Genomic DNA, 26367 nt, shown 5'->3' with positions numbered 1-26367 from the left:
TGTGGACAAGTCGTGCCAGGGGTAGCGACCTGGGAGTTTGTCTGCCACAGCAAGTCCATCCCGCTTTATGGCAGGCCCTGGTGAAAACCAGCAGCTCCTTAGACTCCTGATGTGGCTCTCACTATCGTCCACAGTGGTACAGCGGATCCACACTTCAGCCGTTACCCCTATGTTCAACAGAGTAATCCCCACTACACCAAAAATCTACATACCACATACAGTTACAGATACTAAGTTACCATAATAACTAACTGCAGTCATAAAACATCTCTATTCCTCAGACAGTATAGCATTGGCTTTTCTATGGTGTGTGTTTATCCTAATTCATGTCTTGAACATCTAATAGTGTCATTGTCTTTTATTATTTTAACTTTGCTTTGGACGCTACACATTAGGAGTTTAGTTAATGATCTGTTCCACAATCTGCTCCAGGCCATGTGTTTGCTATTAAACTGAACTTTTCCATACCTTGGCTTGGATAATGTAGACTATTTGATTTGGATTCCATCTGGTGATGTCTGACTGTAAAGATGCTGTTTTGGCTAATTTAATCATGCACTGAAAAGGTTAATATATTGAGCCCTCACTCTTTCATTTCAGCTTCCAAGATCATGTTGTGCAGTTGTAAATCTTTTCTTCACATTTCTTACCTTAGCATTCTAGTCTCTGACTATCAGCAGTCTCCTCATTCTTAGCCTGGCATTTATCAGGATGGAACCTTTTGGTTCCTTCTTCATCTTATTCAGTAGTTGGAGCATAAACCTATGTAGGTGTCACGATGCCGGCTGGCGGGTAGTGGATCCTCTGTGCCAGAGAGGGATTGGCGTGGACCGTGCTAGTGGATCGGTTCTAAGTCACTACTGGTTTTCACCAGAGCCCGCCGCAAAGCGGGATGGTCTTGCTGCGGCGGTAGTGACCAGGTCGTATCCACTAGCAACGGCTCACCTCTCTGGCTGCTGAAGATAGGCGCGGTACAAGGGAGTAGACAGAAGCAAGGTCGGACGTAGCAGAAGGTCGGGGCAGGCAGCAAGGATCGTAGTCAGGGGCAACGGCAGGAGGTCTGGAACACAGGCTAGGAACACACAAGGAAACGCTTTCACTGGCACAATGGCAACAAGATCCGGCAAGGAAGTGCAGGGGAAGTGAGGTGATATAGGGAAGTGCACAGGTGAAGACACTAATTGGAACCACTGCGCCAATCAGCGGCGCAGTGGCCCTTTAAATCGCAAAGACCCGGCGCGCGCGCGCCCTAGGGAGCGGGGCCGCGCGCGCCAGGACAGGACCGAGGGAGAGCGAGTCAGGTACGGGAGCCGGGGTACGCATCGCGAGCGGGCGCTACCCGCATCGCGAATCGCATCCCGGCTGGAAGCGGAATCGCAGCGCCCCGGGTCAGTGGATCTGACCGGAGCGCTGCAGCGGGGAGAGTGTAGCGAGCGCTCCGGGGAGGAGCGGGGACCCGGAGCGCTCGGCGTAACAGTACCCCCCCCCTTGGGTCTCCCCCTCTTCTTAGAGCCTGAGAACCTGAGGAGCAGACTTTTGTCTAGGATGTTGTCCTCAGGTTCCCAGGATCTCTCTTCAGGACCACAACCCTCCCAGTCCACTAAAAAAAAAGTTTTCCCTCTGACCTTTTTAGAGGCTAAGATCTCTTTGACAGAGAAGATGTCCGAGGAGCCGGAAACAGGAGTGGGAGGAACAGATTTGGGAGAAAAACGGTTGAGGATGAGTGGTTTAAGAAGAGAGACGTGAAAGGCATTAGGGATACGAAGAGAAGGAGGAAGAAGAAGTTTGTAAGAGACAGGATTAATTTGACACAAAATTTTGAAAGGACCAAGATAGCGTGGTCCCAACTTGTAGCTAGGGACACGGAAGCGGACATATTTAGCGGAGAGCCATACCTTGTCTCCAGGGGAAAAAACGGGAGGAGCTCTTCTTTTCTTATCCGCGAACTTCTTCATGCGTGATGAAGCCTGTAAGAGAGAATTTTGGGTCTCTCTCCATATGATGGAAAGGTCACGAGAAATTTCATCCACAGCGGGCAGACCAGAGGGCAAGGGGGTAGGGAGGGGAGGAAGAGGGTGACGGCCGTACACCACGAAAAATGGGGATTTGGAGGAAGATTCAGAGACTCTGAAGTTATACGAGAATTCGGCCCATGGAAGGAGATCTGCCCAGTCATCCTGGCGGGAGGAAACAAAATGTCGCAAATAATCACCCAAGACCTGGTTAATTCTTTCTACTTGTCCATTGGACTGGGGATGATATGCAGAAGAAAAATTTAATTTAATCTTGAGTTGTTTACAGAGAGCCCTCCAGAATTTAGACACGAATTGGACGCCTCTATCCGAGACGATCTGCGTAGGCAACCCGTGAAGACGAAAAATGTGTACAAAAAATTGTTTAGCCAACTGAGGCGCTGAAGGAAGACCAGGAAGAGGGATGAAATGTGCCATTTTGGAGAATCGATCAACGACCACCCAAATAACAGTGTTGCCACGGGAAGGGGGTAAATCAGTAATAAAATCCATACCAATCAGAGACCAAGGCTGTTCGGGGACAGGCAGGGGATGAAGAAAACCAGCGGGCTTCTGGCGAGGAGTCTTATCCCGGGCACAGATAGTGCAGGCTCGCACAAAGTCCACAACATCCGTCTCCAGAGTCGGCCACCAATAGAAGCGGGAGATGAGTTGCACAGATTTCTTGATGCCCACATGACCTGCGAGATGGGAGGAGTGACCCCATTTGAGGATTCCGAGGCGTTGGCGTGGAGAAACAAAGGTCTTTCCTGGAGGAGTTTGCCTGATGGAGGCTGGAGAAGTGGAGATCAGGCAGTCAGGAGGAATGATGTGTTGCGGAGAGAGTTCAACTTCTGAGGCATCCGAGGAACGAGAGAGAGCATCGGCCCTAATGTTCTTATCGGCAGGACGAAAGTGAATCTCAAAATTAAATCGGGCAAAGAACAGAGACCACCGGGCCTGGCGAGGATTCAGCCGTTGGGCAGACTGGAGGTAGGAGAGGTTCTTGTGGTCGGTGTAAATAATAACTGGAAATCTTGATCCCTCCAGCAGATGCCTCCATTCCTCAAGTGCTAATTTAATGGCTAGAAGCTCTCGATCCCCGATGGAGTAGTTCCTCTCCGCCGGAGAGAAGGTCCTAGAAAAAAAACCACAAGTGACAGCATGCCCGGAAGAATTTTTTTGTAGAAGAACAGCTCCAGCTCCCACTGAGGAGGCATCAACCTCCAATAGGAAGGGTTTGGAAGGGTCAGGTCTGGAGAGCACGGGAGCCGAAGAAAAGGCAGACTTGAGTCGTTTAAAGGCGTCTTCCGCTTGAGGAGGCCAAGACTTGGGATCGGCATTTTTTTTGGTTAAAGCCACGATAGGAGCCACAACGGTAGAAAAATGTGGAATAAATTGCCTGTAATAATTGGCGAACCCCAAAAAGCGTTGGATAGCACGGAGTCCGGAGGGGCGTGGCCAATCTAAGACGGCAGAGAGTTTGTCTGGATCCATTTGTAGTCCCTGGCCAGAGACCAAATATCCTAGAAAAGGAAGAGATTGGCATTCAAACAGACATTTCTCAATTTTGGCATAGAGTTGATTGTCACGAAGTCTCTGAAGAACCATACGGACATGCTGGCGGTGTTCTTCTAGATTGGCAGAAAAAATTAGGATATCGTCCAAATATACAACAACACAGGAGTATAATAGATCACGAAAAATTTCATTAACAAAGTCTTGGAAGACAGCAGGGGCGTTGCACAGGCCAAAGGGCATGACCAGATACTCAAAGTGTCCATCTCTGGTGTTAAATGCCGTTTTCCACTCATCCCCCTCTCTGATGCGGATGAGGTTATAGGCGCCTCTTAAGTCCAATTTAGTAAAGATGTGGGCACCTTGGAGGCGATCAAAGAGTTCAGAGATGAGGGGTAGGGGGTAGCGGTTCTTAACCGTGATTTTATTAAGACCGCGGTAGTCAATGCAAGGACGTAGGGAGCCATCTTTTTTGGACACAAAGAAAAATCCGGCTCCGGCAGGAGAGGAGGATTTACGGATAAAGCCCTTTTTTAAATTTTCCTGGACGTATTCAGACATGGCAAGAGTCTCTGGGGCAGAGAGAGGATAGATTCTGCCCCGGGGTGGAGTAGTGCCCGGGAGGAGGTCGATAGGACAATCATAAGGCCTGTGAGGAGGTAGAGTCTCAGCTTGTTTTTTGCAGAAAACATCCGCGAAGTCCATATAGGCCTTAGGGAGACCGGTTACTGGAGGAACCACAGAGTCACGGCAAGGGTTACTGGGAACCGGTTTTAGACAGTCCTTGGAACAAGAGGGCCCCCAACTCTTGATCTCCCCAGTGGACCAATCCAGGGTTGGGGAATGAAGTTGAAGCCAGGGAAGTCCAAGGAGAATTTCCGAGGTACAATTGGGGAGGACCAAAAGTTCAATCCTCTCGTGATGAGATCCGATGCTCATTAGAAGGGGCTCCGTGCGGAAACGTATGGTACAGTCCAATCTTTCATTGTTTACACAATTGATGTAAAGGGGTCTGGCGAGACTGGTCACTGGGATGTTGAACCTGTTGACGAGGGAGGCCAAGATAAAATTTCCTGCAGATCCAGAGTCCAAGAAGGCCACAGTAGAGAAGGAGAAGGCAGAGGCAGACATCCGCACAGGCACAGTAAGACGTGGAGAAGCAGAGTAGACATCAAGGACTGTCTCACCTTTGTGCGGAGTCAGCGTACGTCTTTCCAGGCGGGGAGGACGGATAGGACAATCCCTCAGGAAGTGTTCGGTACTAGCACAGTACAGGCAGAGGTTCTCCATGCGGCGTCGTGTCCTCTCTTGAGGTGTCAGGCGAGACCGGTCGACCTGCATAGCCTCCACGGCGGGAGGCACAGGAACAGATTGCAGGGGACCAGAGGAGAGAGGAGCCGAGGAGAAGAAACGCCTCGTGCGAACAGAGTCCATATCTTGGCGGAGCTCCTGACGCCTTTCGGAAAAACGCATGTCAATGCGAGTGGCTAGGTGAATAAGTTCATGTAGATTAGCAGGAATTTCTCGTGCGGCCAAAACATCTTTAATGTTGCTGGATAGGCCTTTTTTAAAGGTCGCGCAGAGGGCCTCATTATTCCAGGATAATTCTGAAGCAAGAGTACGGAATTGTACGGCATACTCGCCAACGGAAGAATTACCCTGGACCAGGTTCAACAGGGCAGTCTCAGCAGAAGAGGCTCGGGCAGGTTCCTCAAAGACACTTCGGATTTCCGAGAAGAAGGAGTGTACAGAGGCAGTGACGGGGTCATTGCGGTCCCAGAGCGGTGTGGCCCAAGACAGGGCTTTTCCAGACAGAAGGCTGACTACGAAAGCCACCTTAGACCTTTCAGTGGGAAACAGGTCCGACATCATCTCCAGATGCAGGGAACATTGAGAAAGAAAGCCACGGCAAAACTTAGAGTCCCCATCAAATTTATCCGGCAAGGATAGGCGTAGACCAGGAGCGGCCACTCGCTGCGGAGGAGGTGCAGGAGCTGGCGGAGGAGATGACTGCTGAAGCTGTGGTAGTAACTGCTGTAGCATAACGGTCAGTTGAGACAGCTGTTGGCCTTGTTGCGCTATCTGTTGTGACTGCTGGGCGACCACCGTGGTGAGGTCAGCGACAACTGGCAGAGGAACTTCAGCGGGATCCATGGCCGGATCTACTGTCACGATGCCGGCTGGCGGGTAGTGGATCCTCTGTGCCAGAGAGGGATTGGCGTGGACCGTGCTAGTGGATCGGTTCTAAGTCACTACTGGTTTTCACCAGAGCCCGCCGCAAAGCGGGATGGTCTTGCTGCGGCGGTAGTGACCAGGTCGTATCCACTAGCAACGGCTCACCTCTCTGGCTGCTGAAGATAGGCGCGGTACAAGGGAGTAGACAGAAGCAAGGTCGGACGTAGCAGAAGGTCGGGGCAGGCAGCAAGGATCGTAGTCAGGGGCAACGGCAGGAGGTCTGGAACACAGGCTAGGAACACACAAGGAAACGCTTTCACTGGCACAATGGCAACAAGATCCGGCAAGGAAGTGCAGGGGAAGTGAGGTGATATAGGGAAGTGCACAGGTGAAGACACTAATTGGAACCACTGCGCCAATCAGCGGCGCAGTGGCCCTTTAAATCGCAAAGACCCGGCGCGCGCGCGCCCTAGGGAGCGGGGCCGCGCGCGCCGGGACAGGACCAAGGGAGAGCGAGTCAGGTACGGGAGCCGGGGTGCGCATCGCGAGCGGGCGCTACCCGCATCGCGAATCGCATCCCGGCTGGAAGCGGAATCGCAGCGCCCCGGGTCAGTGGATCTGACCGGAGCGCTGCAGCGGGGAGAGTGTAGCGAGCGCTCCGGGGAGGAGCGGGGACCCGGAGCGCTCGGCGTAACAGTAGGTGTGATGTTGATTGGTGGTGCGTTAAAGTGAATGCGTCACCTAGTTTTTTTTTTTTCTTCCAGATGGATCAGAGCCATATACAAAAACATGCTCTTTTTTTCAATATACTTCTACTTTCCATTTGTAATTTTTTTATTTAAAAAAAAAAATATTTTTTTTGTACTTCATTGGAGGGAGCTTCTGCTCAACATTTAGAAAGATACACCATAGGAAACAAAAGTGTGGAGCGGACACCTTTACTTTTACTTTAGACTGTTCTAGACATGTACACCTATGCAGAGATTATTGTGCAAGTAGAAAGAAGAGAGATGTTGTGATAGTCTTCTATTGTGAATGGTGGATCCTGTGTTATCTATATGTAGGTGTCACCTTTCATTGTTATCATGGCTGATAATAATAGAAGCATGCTGAAATTATGTACAGAACAGGAAGTCTCTGCTTATTAGGCTTAGTGGCCAGAAATAAAATGAAAAGATGTCAGAATTATTTTATAATATAGACAATGGAATGGAAATTTAGAAATATAAAATTTCTTTAAAAAATTCTTACAGCAGTTTAAAGTGTAACTGTCACCAAGAATATGCTTGTGAAGCTACACACCGTGCACTAGGGCTTCACAAACATATTCTAGGCATATATTTTTGGTTACGCTCAGCTTTATAAGCCCTTAGGGGAGTCAGGACAACAGTGAGAGAGGCGGAGCCGTGGGTCTGCTCTGCTCAGGGCCACACTGCCTCTTTCTGCCTATGTCATGTAGTTAAAGGAGAACTACGGGATTGAAAATGTTATCCCCTATCCTAAGGATAGGGTATAAGTTTCAGTTCGCAGGGGGTCCGACCGCTGGGGCTCCAGCGATCTCCCGTACGGGGCCCCGGCTCTCTGGTTAGAGAGGGCGTGTTGACCGCCGCACAAAGCAGCGGCCGACATGCCCCCTCCATACACTGCTATGGGAGAGCCGGAAATTGCAGAAGGCAGCGCTTCGGCTCTCCCATTGCAGTAAATGGAGGGAGCGTGTCAGCTGCCGCCTCGTGCGGTGGTCGACACGCGCTCTCTATGCAGAGAGCCGCGGCCCCAACTGTCGGACCCCCCGCGATCTGAAACTTATCGCCTATCCTTAGGATAGGGGATAAAATTTTCAATCCCGTAGTTCTTCTTTAATTGACAGGTAGGGTGCGTGTTCAGCAGAGCTACACAGGGCCGCTAAATTTTGTCATTTGGAAGTTTATTTAGGCATCAATTACAGAAGTTGACCCATTGGTTTGTTGGCATTTGAAAAGTAATTCAAAGCTAAATCAGGGAAATTGTGAAAATGTATTTATATGTATTTATAAGTATTTAACAGACTACCAAGTGTATAAGAGCAGTTTGTGTTAACTGACAATTTCCATTGAACTGTGTAGTCAAAACACAGATAAGAGAAACCCATGTTGCTTATTTACCTTAAGGCCTCCTATGTTACATATGATAAAATATCTGTCTCTGATGCCAAGATTTAATGATTTTTTTTATTTATCTTACTTTGCCTGGACCTTAAAAATCCTTAAAAATCTAGAATGAGGCAGAAGCCATTTTAAACCAATTCTGCAGAAGCACGAAATTAAGTGAAACGGCTTTCACCTCCTGTGTACACACTGGCATATTCACCCATTAGTCAACTAAAGATCATCATCCCTGGTGAGCAAGACGTTTTTGGATTGTAGCTTTAAAGAGAATCTGACAGCTGGGTCACTCACACTAAACCCAATATACTGGATTATAGTATGGGTAAATAACTGAAAAATAAAGGGTCACTCTGCCTTCTGTGCAGAGTTGGGACTATTTATTGTTTTATTCATATTGTGCTCCAGTGTGCATTGGAGGCAGGGAGCCAACTCACCAAACTCCCTTTCCTCATCAATATTCACTCCTTGGACTGCCCCCTTCCATGAAGTGAGAGCCGACAAGGGTGGGGTGGATGTGTAGCTGGGGTACAAAGCGAAGGAGAAAAGTGCTCAACCCCCCCCCCCCCCCACAAAGGGGGCTGGCTGGGGTGTGAATATTGAAGAATGCTAATTATTTATCCAAACTCAGCTGCCTGCTTTATAAACACTACGAATAACTCAGCATAACTATGTGATATTTCTTTATAGATGAACCTAGCCTTAGACATCAAATTATATTGACAAACAACAATGCCAATTTAAAGAAAAAAAATAACATTACAACAGTCCTAACCAAATGATTCTGTTACATAATTCATCTGTATATCTTCTGCTGCATCTGTGACCTACATTTTTTTATTTTTCCTCTTCAGACTTAATTCAGTTAAATTAATATTTCATAGCCATACCTGGGTTCGCAGCTACAGTATTTCTTACAGAAGAATGGTCTGCTAATAAATGAGAGGTAATGTAATGTGCCCAGTGCTAAATCTTCTGGAAGACCACTAGAAAGCGAAGGTGAGCAGAAGTGAATGTCCATTATGTTCACACATCAAATTTTGTATCAAAAAGTTTTTGACAGTTTGTATTCCCCAAATGATGAGTTTGTTTTTGTAAAATATGGATAACAGAAGAGAACAAGCGAAAAAAGAATTGAGTTCACGGAAGGTGTATAGCCAAGTGGAGGCTAAGAAAGATGTACTACATTGCAGCACTCTTTGGCCTTTTTACTCAAATACACAATGGACAGGTCCAAACCACTTTATTGTCCACCTAGAATGTTTGGTTCAGAGGCAAGTAAGTCCCAAGTAAAACAGTTGTGGGGACTTTTCACATTATGACCGATCCTACCAAACCAACTTTTAAGATAGAGATTTTCTCTAACCTCAAGGAACCTTGACATTAAACTTCATCTCAGAGTCCTGGCACTCCTGAGACTAACCAGAAATAAAATTACTCAATGCAAGCTCAAATAATTGGTATTGGAGAACCCAACGCCAGAACTGTTTTTGTGAAAATTATTAGACCTATTTCCCTTAAAAGCAAACCCAGATAACATGGTAGCAAGATTTGAAGTGTTATGAAATATACTTTAGGAAACTAATACTACATCTCTCTTCAGCTGAACCAAGTCTACGGCTTCATTCTTGAAAATATACTGGACAGGTGAAGGTTTCTGGTTTAATTATTGCTTTCATTCTTTAGGATAGGGTCACACACAATATAATTTGATTCTGCAGATGTTCTGTTGGTAGTCAAAGAGAGAGCTCTCTGCTCCCTGTAGCTCATAGCGGCAGATTTCTCGCTGGCAGTCATAAGCTGACACACAGAGTTACCCGTTTGCAGCAGGGAGCTCTCTCTGCAATCACTCTGTGTCAAATATGCTGCAGATACGCTGTGTGTGTTACCTAACCCTAAGTCTGTAATTTTGTTCAGGATGTCTATGACTTTTGTCTATGTTTCGAGAAGGTTTATTGGACTTATTTTGTTGTTCCCAGGTTGCTTTTTCATAGTTCCCCCTATTAGGGTCTTGGATTGGGAGAAGCCAGGATATGAATGACAAAATATTTTGATTTCTAAGCCACATCATTTTTGTCTTTGTTTAGTTTTAAGTGCTAATACTTTATTGAAAGCATTTCTATTTACAATATTGTGCTTATGGACGCCTATTCGATCATCTATCGTATAACTCAACATGTTTTTTGCCTACAAGAGTCAAATGAAATAGTTGCTGTAGTCAATCACATGGTACTTGGCTACACACTCTTGGCTACTGTAATAAATCTTCCTCAGGCCAAACTTACAGAAATACAGGCAAAATATCTATAGGTAAAATTTACTAAGACTGATGTTTTACATGCCAGTCCTAAGTAAATCTACACTAGAGTAAAATACATCAAAAAGAAATACATGCATATCTGTGTGCTTTTTCCAGCTATGTACTGGCATACATTTCAGCTATAATTTACAGCAATTTTTGGCTGTGAGGCTGCATTCCTACTGGCTATGTACACCATTTTTTTTAAATTTTTTTTTTTATATATGGCAAGAACAATGTAATTCTAAGACAAAAATAAGGCTTGCGTAAAGAAAAAAATAATAATAACGTATGCCAGTAAACTGGTGTACAAGCTTTTCTTGCTAAATCCCCACATAGACTGTGTGCAGGTCTAGTGCAGGGCCTGAGAGGACAGTGCACAATACAGGTTCAAAGAACAACAAAGGACCATAGGTCCTGCACTATGCATAGCCCAGTCCATACTGTAAAAAAGGAAATACATTTTAGAAGGTTTTAGTACGGTACATCTCTAGTTAAAAATGTACACGTATATTCTTTTCTAGTGTCAGTTCTTCCTTTTTCCATTAGAATAATAGCTAACATCTCTCCCTCGTTCTCTTTTATTTTATCTTTAGCATTATTTGACTTTTGATTTATTACTTTAGATATCATTGAAGGGTAGTTTTATCTCCAGCGATTAAACTGATTAATTGTGCTTTCCTTTTGGATAATGTTATACAGTTGACTTTTTGCTATAAAGTCATTTCCCTAGGTCTGGAGGATCATTATATTCAGGTTATTAAAGAGATTAGTTTTGCTCTTTTTACTGAAGGATATTATGTTATTAATATTTGGATCGGGATTAATACATAATATTATTGTAATTATTTAAAATCCTCCATTTTCATATAATTTTCCTATTGCAATGACATTATGATTAATATCCTGTTATTTTTGTGCTTATTATGAAATCTCTACTTTTTATTTTAAGTAAGGTTAGGTCTAGACAGGGTTCCAATTCTCTGTCTAAAAGGAACGTCTATATATGCTGCAGCATAGTCGAGCAGGCTCATTCAGTTTAATGGATTATACATAGAGATGTCGCGAATTGTTCGCCGGCGAACAGTTCCCGGCGAATATAGCATGTTCACGTTTGCATCGCCAGGCGAACATATGTGAAGTTCGATCTGCCCCCTAAACTTTAACATTGTAGTAAATTTTGACCCTGTGAGTCAGAGTCAGCAGACACATCACAGCCAATCTGCAGCAGTCCCTCCCTTCCAGACCCTCCTACCTCTTGCACGGACGCCATTTTACCCTCATTCAGCATGCTGCAGGCTTAGGAAGGGGAGGGTCAGAGAAGCTGCTCCTGCTGTATAGGGAAAGCGATAGCTAGGTTGCTGCATAGGTGGTGTATTCAGGGTCCAGTTTACTCCTAAAGCACTAGCGTAACATCTGCTTTAAGGACCTCACCCAAAAAAGCCCTATTTAGGGCTGAAAGATATCAGTCCATGTGTCTTGCAACAGCTGGAGGCACCCTGGTTGGGAGGGAACCGCTGGTTAAAAGGGGTACTCCAGAATCAAACTTAAGTTCCTTCAAGCAACTAACTACTACAGTATTCAAAGGGCTGAAAGATATCAGTCCGTGTGTCTTGCAACAGCTAGAGGCCGCCTGGTTGGGAGGGAACCGCTGGTTAAAAGGGGTACTCCAGTATAAAATGTAAGTTCCTTCAACCAACTAACTACTACATTATTCAAAGGGCTGAAAGATATCAGTCCATGTGTTTTGCAACAGCTGGAGGCACCCTGGTTGGGGACCACTGCTTAAAAGGGGAACTCCGCTGGCAAGCTTTTTTTTCTTTAAAGCAACTAACTACTACAGCATTCAAAGGGCTGAAATATATCAGTCTGTGTGTTTTGCAACAGCTGGAGGCACCCTGGTTGGGGACCACTGCATAAAAGTGTCACGATGCCGGCTGGCAGGAGGTGGATCCTCTGTGCCAGAGAGGGATTGGCGTGGACCGTGCTAGTGGACCGGTTCTAAGTCACTACTGGTTTTCACCAGAGCCCGCCGCAAAGCGGGATGGACTTGCTGCGGCGGTAGTGACCAGGTCGTATCCACTAGCAACGGCTCAACCTCTCTGGCTGCTGAAGATAGGCGCGGTACAAGGGAGTAGACAGAAGCAAGGTCGGACGTAGCAGAAGGTCGGGGGCAGGCGGCAAGGTTCGTAGTCAGGGTGGATAGCAGTAGTACTGGTACACAGGCTTTGGACACACAAAACGCTTTCACTGGCACAAGGCAACAAGATCCGGCAAGGAAGTGCATGGGAGGAGGTCAGATAAAGGCAGGGAGCAGATGGAAGCCAATCAAGCTAATTGGGCCAGGCACCAATCATTGGTGCACTGGCCCTTTAAGTCTCAGGGAGCTGGCGCGCGCGCCCTAGAGAGCGGAGCCGCGCGCGCCAGCACATGACAGCAGGGGACGGGAACGGGTAAGTGACCTGGGATGCGATTCGCGAGCGGGCGCGTCCCGCTGTGCGAATCGCATCCCCGACGGCCATGACAGTGCAGCGCTCCCGGTCAGCGGGACCGACCGGGGCGCTGCGGAGAGAGAGACGCCGTACGCGCTCCGGGGAGGAGCGGGGACCCGGAGCGCTAGGCGTAACAGTACCCCCCCCCTTAGGTCTCCCCTTCTCTTTGTCCGGTAACTGCCTCCCCGGGGATGAGGACACCGGGAAAGGATGGAGGGATTCCTCAACGGCAGGCAGTACAGCAGGAGTGGGAATGGGGAGGGAGGGCAGAGGGCGAGCCCTGGCACGGGGCAGTGTGACACCAGGACGAGGGCCATGAGGAGGCACCGAGGCTTGCCTGACTGGACTGGGAGGGGGGGAGAGGCACTTCTTAAGGCGGGCAGAGTCCATAACGACCTTAGGGAGACCGGATACAGGAGGAACCACAGGGTCACGGCAGGGAGCACTGGCAACCGGTTTAAGGCAGTCCTTGAAGCAAGAGGTACCCCAGCTCTTGATCTCCCCTGTGGACCAATCCAGGGTTGGGGAATGGTGTAGAAGCCAGGGTAGTCCAAGGAGAACTTCAGAAGTGCAATTGGGGAGGACCAAAAACTCAATTTTCTCATGATGAGGTCCGATGCACATTAGGAGGGGCTTCGTGCGGAAACGCACGGTGCAATCCAACCTGGCTCCGTTGACCGCGGAAATGTGGAGTGGCTTGACAAGACGGGTCACCGGGATGCGGAATTTATTCGCCAAGGACTCCCGAATAAAATTCCCAGAGGCACCAGAGTCCAGGCAGGCCACGGCTGAGAGGGAAGAGCTGGCTGAAGAAGAAATCCGTACAGGCACCGTGAGACGTGGAGAAGCAGACTTAGAGCCAAGAGACGCCACACCCACGTGAGCTGGGTGCGTGCGTACGTTTCCCAGGCGTGGAGGACGGATGGGGCAATCCACCAAGAAATGCTCGGTACTGGCACAGTACAGACAAAGATTCTCTTCCTTACGGCGATTCCTCTCTTCCAGGGTCAGGCGAGACCGATCCACTTGCATGGCCTCCTCGGCGGGAGGCCTAGGCGCAGATTGCAATGGAGACTGTGGGAGAGGTGTCCAGAGATCTAAGTCTTTTTCCTGGCGGAGCTCTTGATGCCTCTCAGAAAAACGCATGTCAATGCGAGTGGCTAGATGAATGAGTTCATGCAGGTTGGTAGGAGTATCTCGTGCGGCCAGAACATCTTTAATGTTGCTGGATAGGCCTTTTTTAAAGGTCGCGCAGAGGGCCTCATTATTCCAGGAAAGTTCAGAAGCAAGAGTACGGAATTGTATGGCGTACTCGCCAACGGAAGAATTACCCTGGACCAGGTTCAGCAGGGCAGTCTCAGCAGAAGAGGCTCGGGCAGGTTCCTCAAAGACACTTCGAATTTCCGAGAAGAAGGAGTGTACAGAGGCAGTGACGGGGTCATTGCGGTCCCAGAGCGGTGTGGCCCATGACAGGGCTTTTCCAGACAGAAGGCTGACTACGAAAGCCACCTTAGACCTTTCAGTAGGAAACTGATCCGACATCATCTCCAAATGCAGGGAACATTGCGAAAGAAAGCCACGGCAAAACTTAGAGTCCCCATTAAATTTGTCCGGCAAGGACAGGCGGAGGCTAGGAGTGGCCACTCGCTGCGGAAGAGGTGCAGGAGCTGGCGGAGGAGATGGTTGCTGCTGCTGTAGCTGAGACTGAATCTGCTGTAGCTGCGACTGGAGTTGCTGAGTCATGGTGGTCAAGTACGACAGCTGGTGATCTTGTTGGGCAATCTGTCGGGCTTGCTGGGCGACCAGTGTGGGGAGGTCGGCGACAACAGGCAGAGGAACTTCAGCGGGATCCATGGCCGGATCTACTGTCACGATGCCGGCTGGCAGGAGGTGGATCCTCTGTGCCAGAGAGGGATTGGCGTGGACCGTGCTAGTGGACCGATTCTAAGTCACTACTGGTTTTCACCAGAGCCCGCCGCAAAGCGGGATGGACTTGCTGCGGCGGTAGTGACCAGGTCGTATCCACTAGCAACGGCTCAACCTCTCTGGCTGCTGAAGATAGGCGCGGTACAAGGGAGTAGACAGAAGCAAGGTCGGACGTAGCAGAAGGTCGGGGGCAGGCGGCAAGGTTCGTAGTCAGGGTGGATAGCAGTAGTACTGGTACACAGGCTTTGGACACACAAAACGCTTTCACTGGCACAAGGCAACAAGATCCGGCAAGGAAGTGCATGGGAGGAGGTCAGATAAAGGCAGGGAGCAGATGGAAGCCAATCAAGCTAATTGGGCCAGGCACCAATCATTGGTGCACTGGCCCTTTAAGTCTCAGGGAGCTGGCGCGCGCGCGCCCTAGAGAGCGGAGCCGCGCGCGCCAGCACATGACAGCAGGGGACGGGAACGGGTAAGTGACCTGGGATGCGATTCGCGAGCGGGCGCGTCCCGCTGTGCGAATCGCATCCCCGACGGCCATGACAGTGCAGCGCTCCCGGTCAGCGGGACCGACCGGGGCGCTGCGGAGAGAGAGACGCCGTACGCGCTCCGGGGAGGAGCGGGGACCCGGAGCGCTAGGCGTAACAAAAAGGAGAACTCCGCTGGCAAGCTTTTTTTCTTTAAAGCAACTAACTACTACAGTATTCAAAAGGCTGAAATATATCAGTTTGTGTGTTTTGCAACAGCTGGAGGCAATCTGGTTGGTGACCACTGCTTAAAAGGGGAACTCCGCTGGCAAGCTTTTTTGCTCAATGTCAAACTAGTGCAAATCACATTTGGTGTGATAGTTGTGCAAATAAAAAAAAAAACTTTTTTGGCTGTTAAATAAAACCAGTCGTCGCTGTCAGTTCACGTCACAGTTGCCAGTTTTTTTTTGACTGCAGGGCAAATTGTGTCACCCTAGTGCAAATCACATTAGATGTGACAGTTGTGCAAATAAAAAAAAAAAAAAAAACTTTTTTGGCTGTTAAATAAAACCAGTCGTCACTGTCAGTTCACATCACAGTTGCCAGTTTTTTTGCCTATAGGGCAAATTGTGTCACCTTAGTGCAAACCACATTAGGTGTGACAGTTGTGCAAATTTAAAAAAAAAATACCTTTTTTGGCTGTTAAATAAAACCAGTTGTCACTGTCAGTTCACGTCACAGTTGCCAGTTTTTTTGCCTGCAGGGCAAATTGTATCACCCTAGTGCAAATCACATTTGGTGTGACACTTGTGCAAATTTTACCAAAAAAACTACAGGCAGAGGAAGGCTACCCCGCAGGGGCCATCGTGGTGCTGGGATTCCCTTTGGCCCTAGAATGGCCAGTGTTCAGAGGCCACGTACCCTGAACCCCCAAGGTTCTGAGGACTTAGCTGACTGGCAATCACAAGACACCCAATCTACTACAGCTTCCGCTCGGAACCTTGACACACCATCCTTCTCCTCCTCTAGCTTAGCTTCGGGCACCTCTCATGCTACCACTTGCCCGCCTGCCGCCACCACCAACACTAGCACCACAGCAGCTTTACTTGATCTGTCAGAGGAGTTATTTACACATTAGTTTGAAGACATGAGTGATGCGCAACCATTATTGCCAGAGGATGTAGTTAACAGGGATATGTCTCAGTCAGGCAGCATTACACACATGGACGTACGGTGTGATGATGATGTTGTACCCGCTGCTGCTTCCTTTCTTGAAGTGTCAGATAGCGGTGAAGGTGTTGATGATGACGATGTGTCCATGGATGCCACGTGGGTGCCCGCTAGAAGAGAAAAAGAGGGGGAAAGTTCAGATGGGGAGACAGAGAGGAGGAGGAGACGAGTTGGAAGCAGGGGGAGGTTGTCGCAAGGAGCTAGTGGCACAGTCAGACGGCATGCATCGGCACCCGGGGTTAGCCAGACGGGACGCCAATCAACGCATGCTGTTGCCACCACCAGAATGCCGTCATCGCAGAGCTCAGCAGTGTGGCATTTTTTTTGTGTGTCTGCCTCTGACAACAGCGAGGCCATTTGCAACCTGTGCCAGAAGAAACTGAGTCGTGGGAAGTCCAACACCCACCTAGGCACAACTGCTTTGCGAAGGCACATGATGTCCCATCACAAACGCCTATGGGATCAACACGTCAGTACAAGCAGCACACAAAGTCAAAGCCGCCATGCTCTTCCTGGTCCAGCATCTTCAGCCAGGTCAACCACTGCTGCCCTCCTTGCCCCCTCTCAACCATCCGCCTCTCCGTCTCTCGCCTTGAGCAGTTCCTGCTCATCTGCCCACAGTCAGGTGTCTGTCAAGGAGATGTTTGAGCACAAGAAGCCAATGTCTCAAAGTCACCCCCTAGCCTGGCGTCTGACAGCTGGCTTGTCGGAACTGCTAGCCCGCCAGCTTTTACCATACAAGCTGGTGGAGTCTGAGGCCTTTAAAAAATTTGTAGCCATTGGGACACCGCAGTGGAAGGGACCCGGACGAAATTTTTTTGCACAAAAGGCAATCCCTAACCTTTACTCCATTGTGCAAAAGGAAATTATGGCATGTCTGGCACACAGTGTAGGGGCAAGGGTCCATCTGACCACTGATACCTGGTCTGCAAAGCATGGTCAGGGCAGGTATATCACCTACACTGCGCATTGGGTAAACCTGGTGACGGCTGCCAAGCACGGAATGCGTGGCTCTGCAGAGGAGTTGGTGACACCGCCATGACTTGCAGGCAGGCCTGCTGCCATCTCTTCTACTCCTCCCACTCCATCCTATTTCATAACATCCTCGGCCGAGTCCTCTTCCACTGCTGCGTCTTTCTCCACATCACCGGCACCCCCCAGCTCCCCAGGTGCTATTCCACATCCCGGATACAGCAGTGTCACGCCATCTTGGGGTTGACTTGCCTCAAAGCGGAGAGTCACACCGCACCAGCGCTCCTGTCGGCCCTGAACGCACAGGTGGACCAGTGGCTGACTCCGCACTAACTGGAGATCGGCAAGGTGGTTTGTGACAACGGAACAAATTTGTTGGCGGCATTGAGGTTGGCACATGTACCGTGCATGGCACATGTGTGTAATCTGATTGTACAACGCTTTGTGCTCAAGTACCCAGGCTTACAGGATGTCCTGAAGCAGTCCAGGAAGGTGTGTGGCCATTTCTGGCGTTCCTACACGGCCATGGCACACTTGTCAGATATCCAGCGGCGAAACAATATGCCAGTGAGGCGCTTGATTTGCGAAAGGCCGACACATTCAACACTTCAACACAATTCAACACTCCTAATGTTCGACCGCCTGTTCCAACAAGAAAAAGCCGTCAATGAATATTTGTATGACCGTTGTGCTAGGACATCATCTGCGGAGCTGGGAATTTTTTTGCCACGTTACTGGAGGCTCATGCACAATGCCTGTAGGCTCATGCGTCTTTTTGAGGTGACAAACCTGGTCAGTTGCACCGAAGGCACCATCAGTGACATCATACCGTTTGTTTTCTTCCTGGAGCGTGCCCTGCGAAGAGTGATGGATCATGAGCGTGAAGAGGAAGAGTAGTGGACACCATCACCACCAGAAACAGCCTTATCAGCATCGCTTGCTGGACCTGCGGCAACGCTGGAAGAGGATTGTGAGGAAGAGGCGTCAGAGGAGGAATGTGGCTTTCAAGAGGAGGAGGAAGATCAACCACAGCAGGCATCCCAGGGTGCTCCTTGTCACCTATCTGGTTCCCGTGGTGTTGTACGTGGCTGGGGGGGAAGAAGATTATACCTTCCCTGACGTCAATGAGGATGAGGAAGGGGACATGAGTAGCTCGGCATCCGTCCTTGTGCAAATGGGGTCTTTCATGCTGTCGTGCCTGTTGAGGGACCCTCGTACAAAAAGGATGAAGGAGAACAACCTGTACTGGGTGTCCACGCTACTAGACCCCCGGTATAAACATAAAGTGCCTGACATGTTACCGCATTACAGCAAGGTGAAAAGGATTCAGCAGGTCCAAAATAAATTAAGAAGTATGCTGTACACAGCGTATAAGGGTCATGTCACAGCACAACAGGGATCTAACAGGGGAAGAGGTGAAAGTAATCCTCCTCCTCCTCCCACGAACACGCCGGCAAGGACAGGATGCTGTACAGACAAGCTGTTGATGGAGGACATGCAGAGCTTTTTAAGTCCAACGGCTCGCCACAGCCATTCGGGGTCCACCATCAGAGAACGACTTGACCGACAGGTAGCAGACTACCTGACCTTAACCGCAGATATCGACACTTTGAGGAGTGATGAACCCCTTTACTACTGGGTGTGCCGGCTTGACCTGTGGCCTGAGCTATCCCAATTTGCGCTCGAACTTCTGGCCTGTCCCGCTTCAAGTGTCCCGTCAGAAAGGACGTTCAGTGCAGCAGGAGGTATTGTCACTGAGAAGAGGAGTCGCCTTCGTCAAAAAGGTCTGGATTACCTCACCTTTCTTAAGATGAATGAGGGATGGATCCCGAAGGGACTGACACTGGGTGATACATTTGACTGAACAAGGCCTGATCAGATTAGCTGCCTTGGGCTAAAAATAGTCCACACGCTGCTGTATTTGAACTCTGAATGCCGGATGACTTGCGTGACTTATCCACCACCAAGTAGGGTTCAAGCCGCAATGTTTTAGGGCACTTTTTGCATGGCGAAACAAATAGAAATTTTTCTGGCCGCTGCTACAGCTGCGGCTGCGACAATACCACATTTTCATCCATGTGTACATGCCTAATTTTTCTGGCCTCTGCTGCTGCACTTGTTATGGTGCTGCAATTTTTCTGGCCACTGCTACAGCTGCGGCTGCGACAATACCCAATTTTTCATCCATGTGTACATGCCTAATTTTTCTGGCCTCTGCTGCTGCACTTGTTATGATGCTGCAATTTTTCTGGCCGCTGCTACAGCTGCAACAATACCAAATTTTCCAGCCAGGTGTACATGCCTAATTTTTCTGGCCTCTGCTGCTGCACTTTTTCTGGTTCTCCAATTTTTCTGCCCACTGCTACAGATGCGGCTGCGACAATACCCAATTTTTCATCCATGTGTACATGCCTAATTTTTCTGGCCTCTGCTGCTGCACTTGTTATGGTGCTGCAATTTTTCTGGCCGCTGCTACAGCTGCGGCTGAGACAATACCCAATTTTTCATACATGTGTACATACCAAATTTTTCAGGCCTCTGCTGCTGCTCAGAGGTTAGCACTGCTGCCTTGCAGCGCTGGGGCCTTGGGTTCAAATCCCACTATGTGCTGCCTAATATGGGGGAATCTTATGTGCTGCCTATGAGTCCCTGTGGGTTTTAAAATTCGCCTGCACATTGAAGTCAATGCCTGTTCGCGGCCCGCGAACCGAACATTTTATGTTCGCGACATCACTAATTATACACAGACAACTAGTGACAACATTAGGTTGCTTTTCCAGACATATACTTTTAGCATTACAGAGTTTCAAATAATAAAACAAATTAAAAAATGAATCTGTCAGCTCTATTTGCGGCTCTGTACATCAATCATGGAGAAGCTGGGATGTGAGGATGACCGAAGAGGCGTGCCAGGTTATGGCATCTAAGCAACTTTGCCCAACCTCCATGACACTTGGCTGAGAAATGTAAAGGGGAGTTTATAAGTATGAGAGTCACCATTAGCTCCAAGAAAGCCCAGCTATCCCACAATGTCTGGAGCAGCAAATTGAGCTGATAAATTCACTTTCAATGATACAATTGTAGCTACTTGTAGCCACGACTAGGAGGGGTTTTCTGTTTGCTACATACTATTTTAATATTTGGTCCAAATGTGCACTAAACTCATAAGCAACCTTTATAGGCAGTTGCAGACAGCCAGCATTGTTATTGTTTATCTTCATAGCTACGCATGTGGATTTTTGTAAAAAGAAAAATATGCAATTCCAACCCTAAAAGAAATATATATTATGAAATTATAGAGATAACTTTTTTGAAGACGTATAGAAAAAAAAAATGTATTCTCAAGTAATCCAACAGATTACAAACCTGATGCATACTTTATACCTCAAAATAATATTTCATCTATTTGAAACTTTTTGATACAACAGGGTTCTTGAAATACTAGATATTTATTGCAGTCTTAGCCAATAAAATGCACTCACCCAAATTGTACCAGACATCCATTTCCCCACTGAGTGTTCTCACATCTACAATGGTTTGACCAAGGAAGTCATCCGATTCTTTCTTAAAGTGCTGTTTCACTCTGGACTTTATGTCATCATCTTCATCCCAAACCCTCACTTTGATCCGGTCTGTGGAATTGTGACATTCACTGTGAGTGGAAAACAAAATATATATTAATAATTCTTTAAACAGAACAGAAAATATATTTATTGGTCTCAGCTGTTTAAACTGGAAAAATAAAATAAAAGAACCAACAACCATTCTACAAAATAATCTTGGAGCTCCAGAGGTGCTGTTTACTGGTCAAACATATCATCTGCACATAGACTAATAGAAGAAGTCATTTATTTTGATAAGTACAAGATAAATTTTACTTGCAATTCTTATTCTATATTTTATCAGGTTTTCATTTCTTTTTAATGGACAGAATATGACAGAATGCTGCTTATTTGTCAGTTGTAAAAAATTAATTTCTTATGGACCTGTTAGAAGTCAATGAAGGAAAAATGAATTCCCTAAAAGATCTTGCAAACAGCAAGTAATGGATAATTTATACAGTAAATGGTCTGTTTTACATCCCGTGGTTAATGTCAATATATAAGTGTGATATTACTATTCTTAGCATGTACTAAAAGATATATCCTTGAAAGCAAGAAGATGTACAGTAACTGCATTTGGACATACAGTACATGTACATTACATCAAAATATGAAAAGCAATGTGAGTTAGGGTTAACACAGGGCCGGCTTTGGAGTGTGAGACCTGTGCAGTCACAAAGGGGGCATCTCTTTAGTAAGTGGAAGGGGGTGCTGTGACACACTCTGCTGCCCTGCAGGGCTGGAGTTTAAAGGGGTACTCCACTGGAAAATATGTTCTTTTAAATCAACTGGTGACAGAAAGTTAAACAGATTTGTAAATTACTTCTATTAAAAAATCCCAATCCCTCCAGTACTTATCAGGTGCTGTATAATACACAGGAAGTTTTTTTTCTTTTTGAATTTCCTTTCTGCCTGACCACAAGTGCTCACTGCTGACACCCCTGTCCATGTCAGGAACTGTCCAGACAGGAGCAAATCCCCATAGAAAACCTCTTTTGCTGTGGACAGTTCCTGACGTGGACAACGGTGTCAGCAGAGAGCACTTGTGGTCAGGCAGAAAGGAAATTCAAAAAGAAAAGAACTTCCTGTGCATTATACTGCAGCTGATAAGTACTGGAAGGATTGGAATTTTTTAATAGAAGTAATTTGCAAATCTGTTTAACTTTCTGGCACTAGTGGATTTAAAAGAAAATGTTTTCCAGTGGAGTACCCCTTTAACTGTTAGCGAAACATAATGGCTCTTATGCAACTGCAGCACTTATGGTATGACAAAGGGGAAAGGCTCCTTCCGCAAGCCTAAGGCATACATGCAATGGGATTTCTGGGTGTACATGGTTTACTATGACAATCAAGGTTTCTATTGTGCAAAAGTACTAAACTAGAACTATGCAATTAAAGATGCAACTCATTCCACAAAAAACAAGCTGTAATACAACTAAAATGATTAAAAATTTTAAGCAAAGACTTTTGGAATTCTTGCTTTTTTAATGGCTTATGTCTGTTTTTTACATAATAGAAGAAGGTTTGCCTTAAAATAAGTTTATCTTCATTTGTCCCCAGTAATTAGCTGCAAATTGCGGAGGAATCTAGCAACAAGTGGTTAATTTTCTTGTGCCCCCACCATAGGGGAAATTCAGCTTTGCATGGGCTGCCTGTTTTAGAAATGGATATGATGGGTCTGGTCAATAGGTTTTCAAAACTCGAAAATCTCCCTAAGGCTCACATGTGGATGGTCTAGTCTCCAAATCTCCGGCAGTAGCATGGTCCCTGTTACTGGGGAGCTACAGTTCATTAAGGGAAACATGAATGCCAACATGTACTGTGACATACATATCCTTTAGAGACTGGGCCACAGGGCAGTATTAAAATATGATAACAACCCCAAACACACCTACAAGATGACCACTACCTTGCTAAAGAAGCTGAAGGTAAAGTTGATGGACTGGCTTAGCTTTTCTCCAGACCTAAACCCTATTGAGCATCTGTGGGGTATCCTCAAATGGAAGATTGTACAGTGCAAGGTCTCTAAGATCCACCAGCTCCGCGATTTCATAATGGACGAGTGGAAGAGGACTCAAGTGACAACCTTAGAGGCTCTGGTGAACTTCATGTCCAAAAGACTTCAGGCAGTGCTTAAAAATAATGATGACCGCATAAACTATTGGGCCCAATTTGGACATTTCCACTTGGGGTTGTACTCACTTTTGTTGCCAAAGTTTAGACAATAAAGGGGTACTCTGATGTAAACATCCTATGCCCTATCCAAAGGATAGGGGATAAGATGTTAGATTGCGGGGGTCCCACCACTGGGGACCCCCACGATCTCCGGGCTGGCAGCGGAAGTGTCCGGAACATGGAAGCTCACAGATTCCACATTTGTGACATCATGCCTAGCCCCCTCCATTCATGCCTATGGGAGGGGGCATGACAGCTAGTACATAGCCGTCATGCCTCCTCCCATAGAGGTGAATGGAAAGGGGGGGACCCAGCATCGCCAGTCATCGGGCACGGAGCAGAGTTCGCTCCATGTCCCGATTGACTGGGTGCTGCAGCAGAAATCGCGAGGGTCCTCAGCGGCTGGACCCCCACGATCTAACATCATATTCCCTATCCTTTGGATAGGAGATAAGATGTTTGCAGCAGTGTACCCCTTTAATGGTTGTGTGTTAGTTATTTTGAGGGGGCACAACATTAAACACTGTTATACAGGCTGTGCACTCACTTTACATTGTAGCAGAGTGTCATTTTTTCAGTGCTGTCACATGAAAAGGTATACATTTTTTTTACAAAAATGTGAGGGTTATACTGTATAACACTGCTACCTAAGTTATGTTACACCTTGTAGCCTTTTATGAACATGTGAAGCCATATTACTATTATACAACATTTTCTGTGTATGCCTTTTAAAAATTTTCAATACTCCCTTAACTTATGTCTTTAGCTTAAATTTGAGATATCTTTTTAGTACATACAACAGGTGAAATAGGTACTGAACACATCACAATTTTTCTCACTAAATATATTTTCAATGGTGCTATTGCCATCAAATCTTCACTAGATGTTGGTAACAACTCAGGTAATCCATACATACAAAGAAACTAACCAATCTTAGAAAATAAGTTACTGTATTTTCCAGCATATAATACGACTGGGCGTATAAGACGACCCCCAACTTTTATAGTTAAAATATTGAGTTTGGAATATACTCACTGTATAAGACTACCCCTCTACCGCGATAAGGTACCTTACCATTGTTCCCCCACACTTGGTTGTCAGCATAGTTCCCCCACACTAGGTAGGCAGCATAGTTCCCCCCACATTAGGTTGTCAGCATATTTCCCCCACATTAGGTAGTCAGCATAGTTCCCTCACATTAGGTTGGCAGTATTGTTCCCCCACATTAGGTTGTCAGCATAGTTCCTACACATTAGGTTGTCAGCATAGTTCCCCCCACATTAGGTTGTCAGCATAGTTCCCCCACATTAGGTTGTCAGCATAGTTCCCCCGCAATAGGTTGTCAGTATAGTTCCCCCATATTAGGTTGTCAGCATAGTTCCCCCACATTAGGGTTGTCAGCATAGTTCCCAGACATTAGGTTGTCAGCATACTTTCCCCCACATTAGGTTGTCAGCATAGTTCCCCCACAATAGGTTGTCAGCATAGTTCCCCCACATTAGGTTGGCAGCATAGTTCACCCACATTAGATTGGCAGTATAGTTCCCCCACATTAGGTTGTAGTTCCCCATATTAGGTTGGCAGTATAGTTCCCCCCACATTAGGTTGTAGTTCCCCAACATTAGGTTGGCAGAATAGTTTCCCCCACATTAGGTTGCAGTTCCCCCACATTAGGTTGGCAGTATAGTTTCCCCTACATTAGGTTGTAGTTCAACCACATTAGGTAGGCAATATAGTTTACCCCACATTAGGTTGTAGTTCCCCCACATTAGGTAGGCAGTGGAGCCCACAGACAAGCAGCCTTCAGCCATATACAGTGTATGGCTGGAGGCTGTATGTCTGTATACTGCCCCACTTCAGTGCTCCGACCACCGCTCCTCCGGTCCGGGTCACAATCTACTGCTATGGTCCCGGGACCGGAGGAGCGGTGGTCGTTGCACCGAAGATGACGAGCTGGTAACTTACCATGCCCATGCGTCCTTGCTGCTCCGCTCTGCTGTTGCTATGGGTGCACGCATGGGACATCAGTGATGTCCCTGCATGTGCTACCTCCTGGCGGCCCCTGCGTTTTTAAAGTTGAGGGGGCCACAGAAAGGTAACCGTGACATCCTTGTGTCCCGAAAAGATCTTTTGGGACACAGGGATGTCCCGTATGTGACGGGGGAAGTTAATCTCGGCTGGGATGCCCAGGGTATGGAAATCCATACCCCGGGCATACTGGCCAACTGCAGCACCCGGCGTATAAGACGACAACCGGCGTATAAGACGACACCCAGCGTATAAGATGACACCCGACTTTTGAGAAAATTTGATGGGATTAAAAAGTCGTCTTATACACCGGAAAATACGGTATGCGTAATAATGTGAAACTACACAGGGAAAAATTTATTGAACACATGAAGAAAGGGAAGAGCAAAATTTACCAGTTATTAAAAAGCAAGCCAGCCCCTTGGCAGTGCAAATTAATATTAGGTGGTTCAGTTTCAACTGGTGTCACACAAGACACATCTCATGATGGGTAAAAGCAAAGATGTGTCTCAAGACCTTTGTAAGCTCATTGTTGCAAAACATAATGATATCGTTGGTTTCAGGCCCATCTCTAAGCTTCCTAATGTTTCAATGAGTACTGTTGGGGCCATAATACAAAAGTGGAAAGACAATAATTTCACCATAAATTTGCCTTGACCAGTTGCTTCTCACAAGATTTCTGACAGAGAAGTGAAAAGGATAATCAGAAGAGTTGTCAGAGAGCCAATGACCATGTGTGGAGAGCTTCAAAAAGACATGGAATTAGACCAGGTATTGTTGTCTCAAAGAAAACAATAAGTAATGCACTCTGCAGCCATGGCCTGTATGCATGCTCACCACACAAGACTCCATTGCTGAACAAAAAGCTTGTTTAACCCCATAAGGACACATGGTTTTTCAGTTTTTGCACTTTTGTTTTTTCCTCCTTACCTTTTACAATTCATAACCCTTGAAATTTTCCACCTAAAAATCCATTTTATGGCTTATTTTTTGCGTCACCAATTCTACTTCCTAATTCTACTACCAATTCTGCAGTGACATTAGTCATTTTACCCAAAAATTCACGGCAAAATGGGAAAAAAAATCATTGTGCAACAAAATCGAAGAAAAAGCGCCATTTTGTAACTTTTGGCGGCTTCCGTTTCTACACAGTGTATATTTTGGTAAAAATGACACCTTATCATTATTTTGTAGGTCCATACGGTTAAAATGATACCCTACTTATACAGGTTTAATTTTGTTGTACTTCTGGAAAAAATCATAACTACATGCAGGAAAATCTATACGTTTTAAAAATGTCCTTTTCTGACCCCTATAACTTTTTTATTTT

General features: G+C 46.9%; 1 protein-coding gene across 1 annotated transcript in view; it reads right to left on the bottom strand.

Annotated features, from left to right (window-relative positions):
• UNC13C (unc-13 homolog C) overlaps positions 1 to 26367 on the bottom strand; it is a 627474-nt gene that overhangs the window by 365671 nt on the left and 235436 nt on the right. Inside the window, exon 12 of the mRNA XM_056572349.1 lies at positions 20715 to 20884. Coding sequence (XP_056428324.1) covers positions 20715 to 20884 — 170 coding nt within the window. The remainder of the gene's footprint in view (positions 1 to 20714; positions 20885 to 26367) is intronic.

The sequence above is a fragment of the Hyla sarda genome, chromosome 4 (genome assembly GCF_029499605.1).
Source record: "Hyla sarda isolate aHylSar1 chromosome 4, aHylSar1.hap1, whole genome shotgun sequence".
Taxonomy (NCBI): Eukaryota; Metazoa; Chordata; class Amphibia; order Anura; family Hylidae; genus Hyla; species Hyla sarda.
The sequence above is the reverse complement of the archived record's forward strand: the minus strand, read 5'-3'. Positions and strand labels throughout refer to the sequence as shown.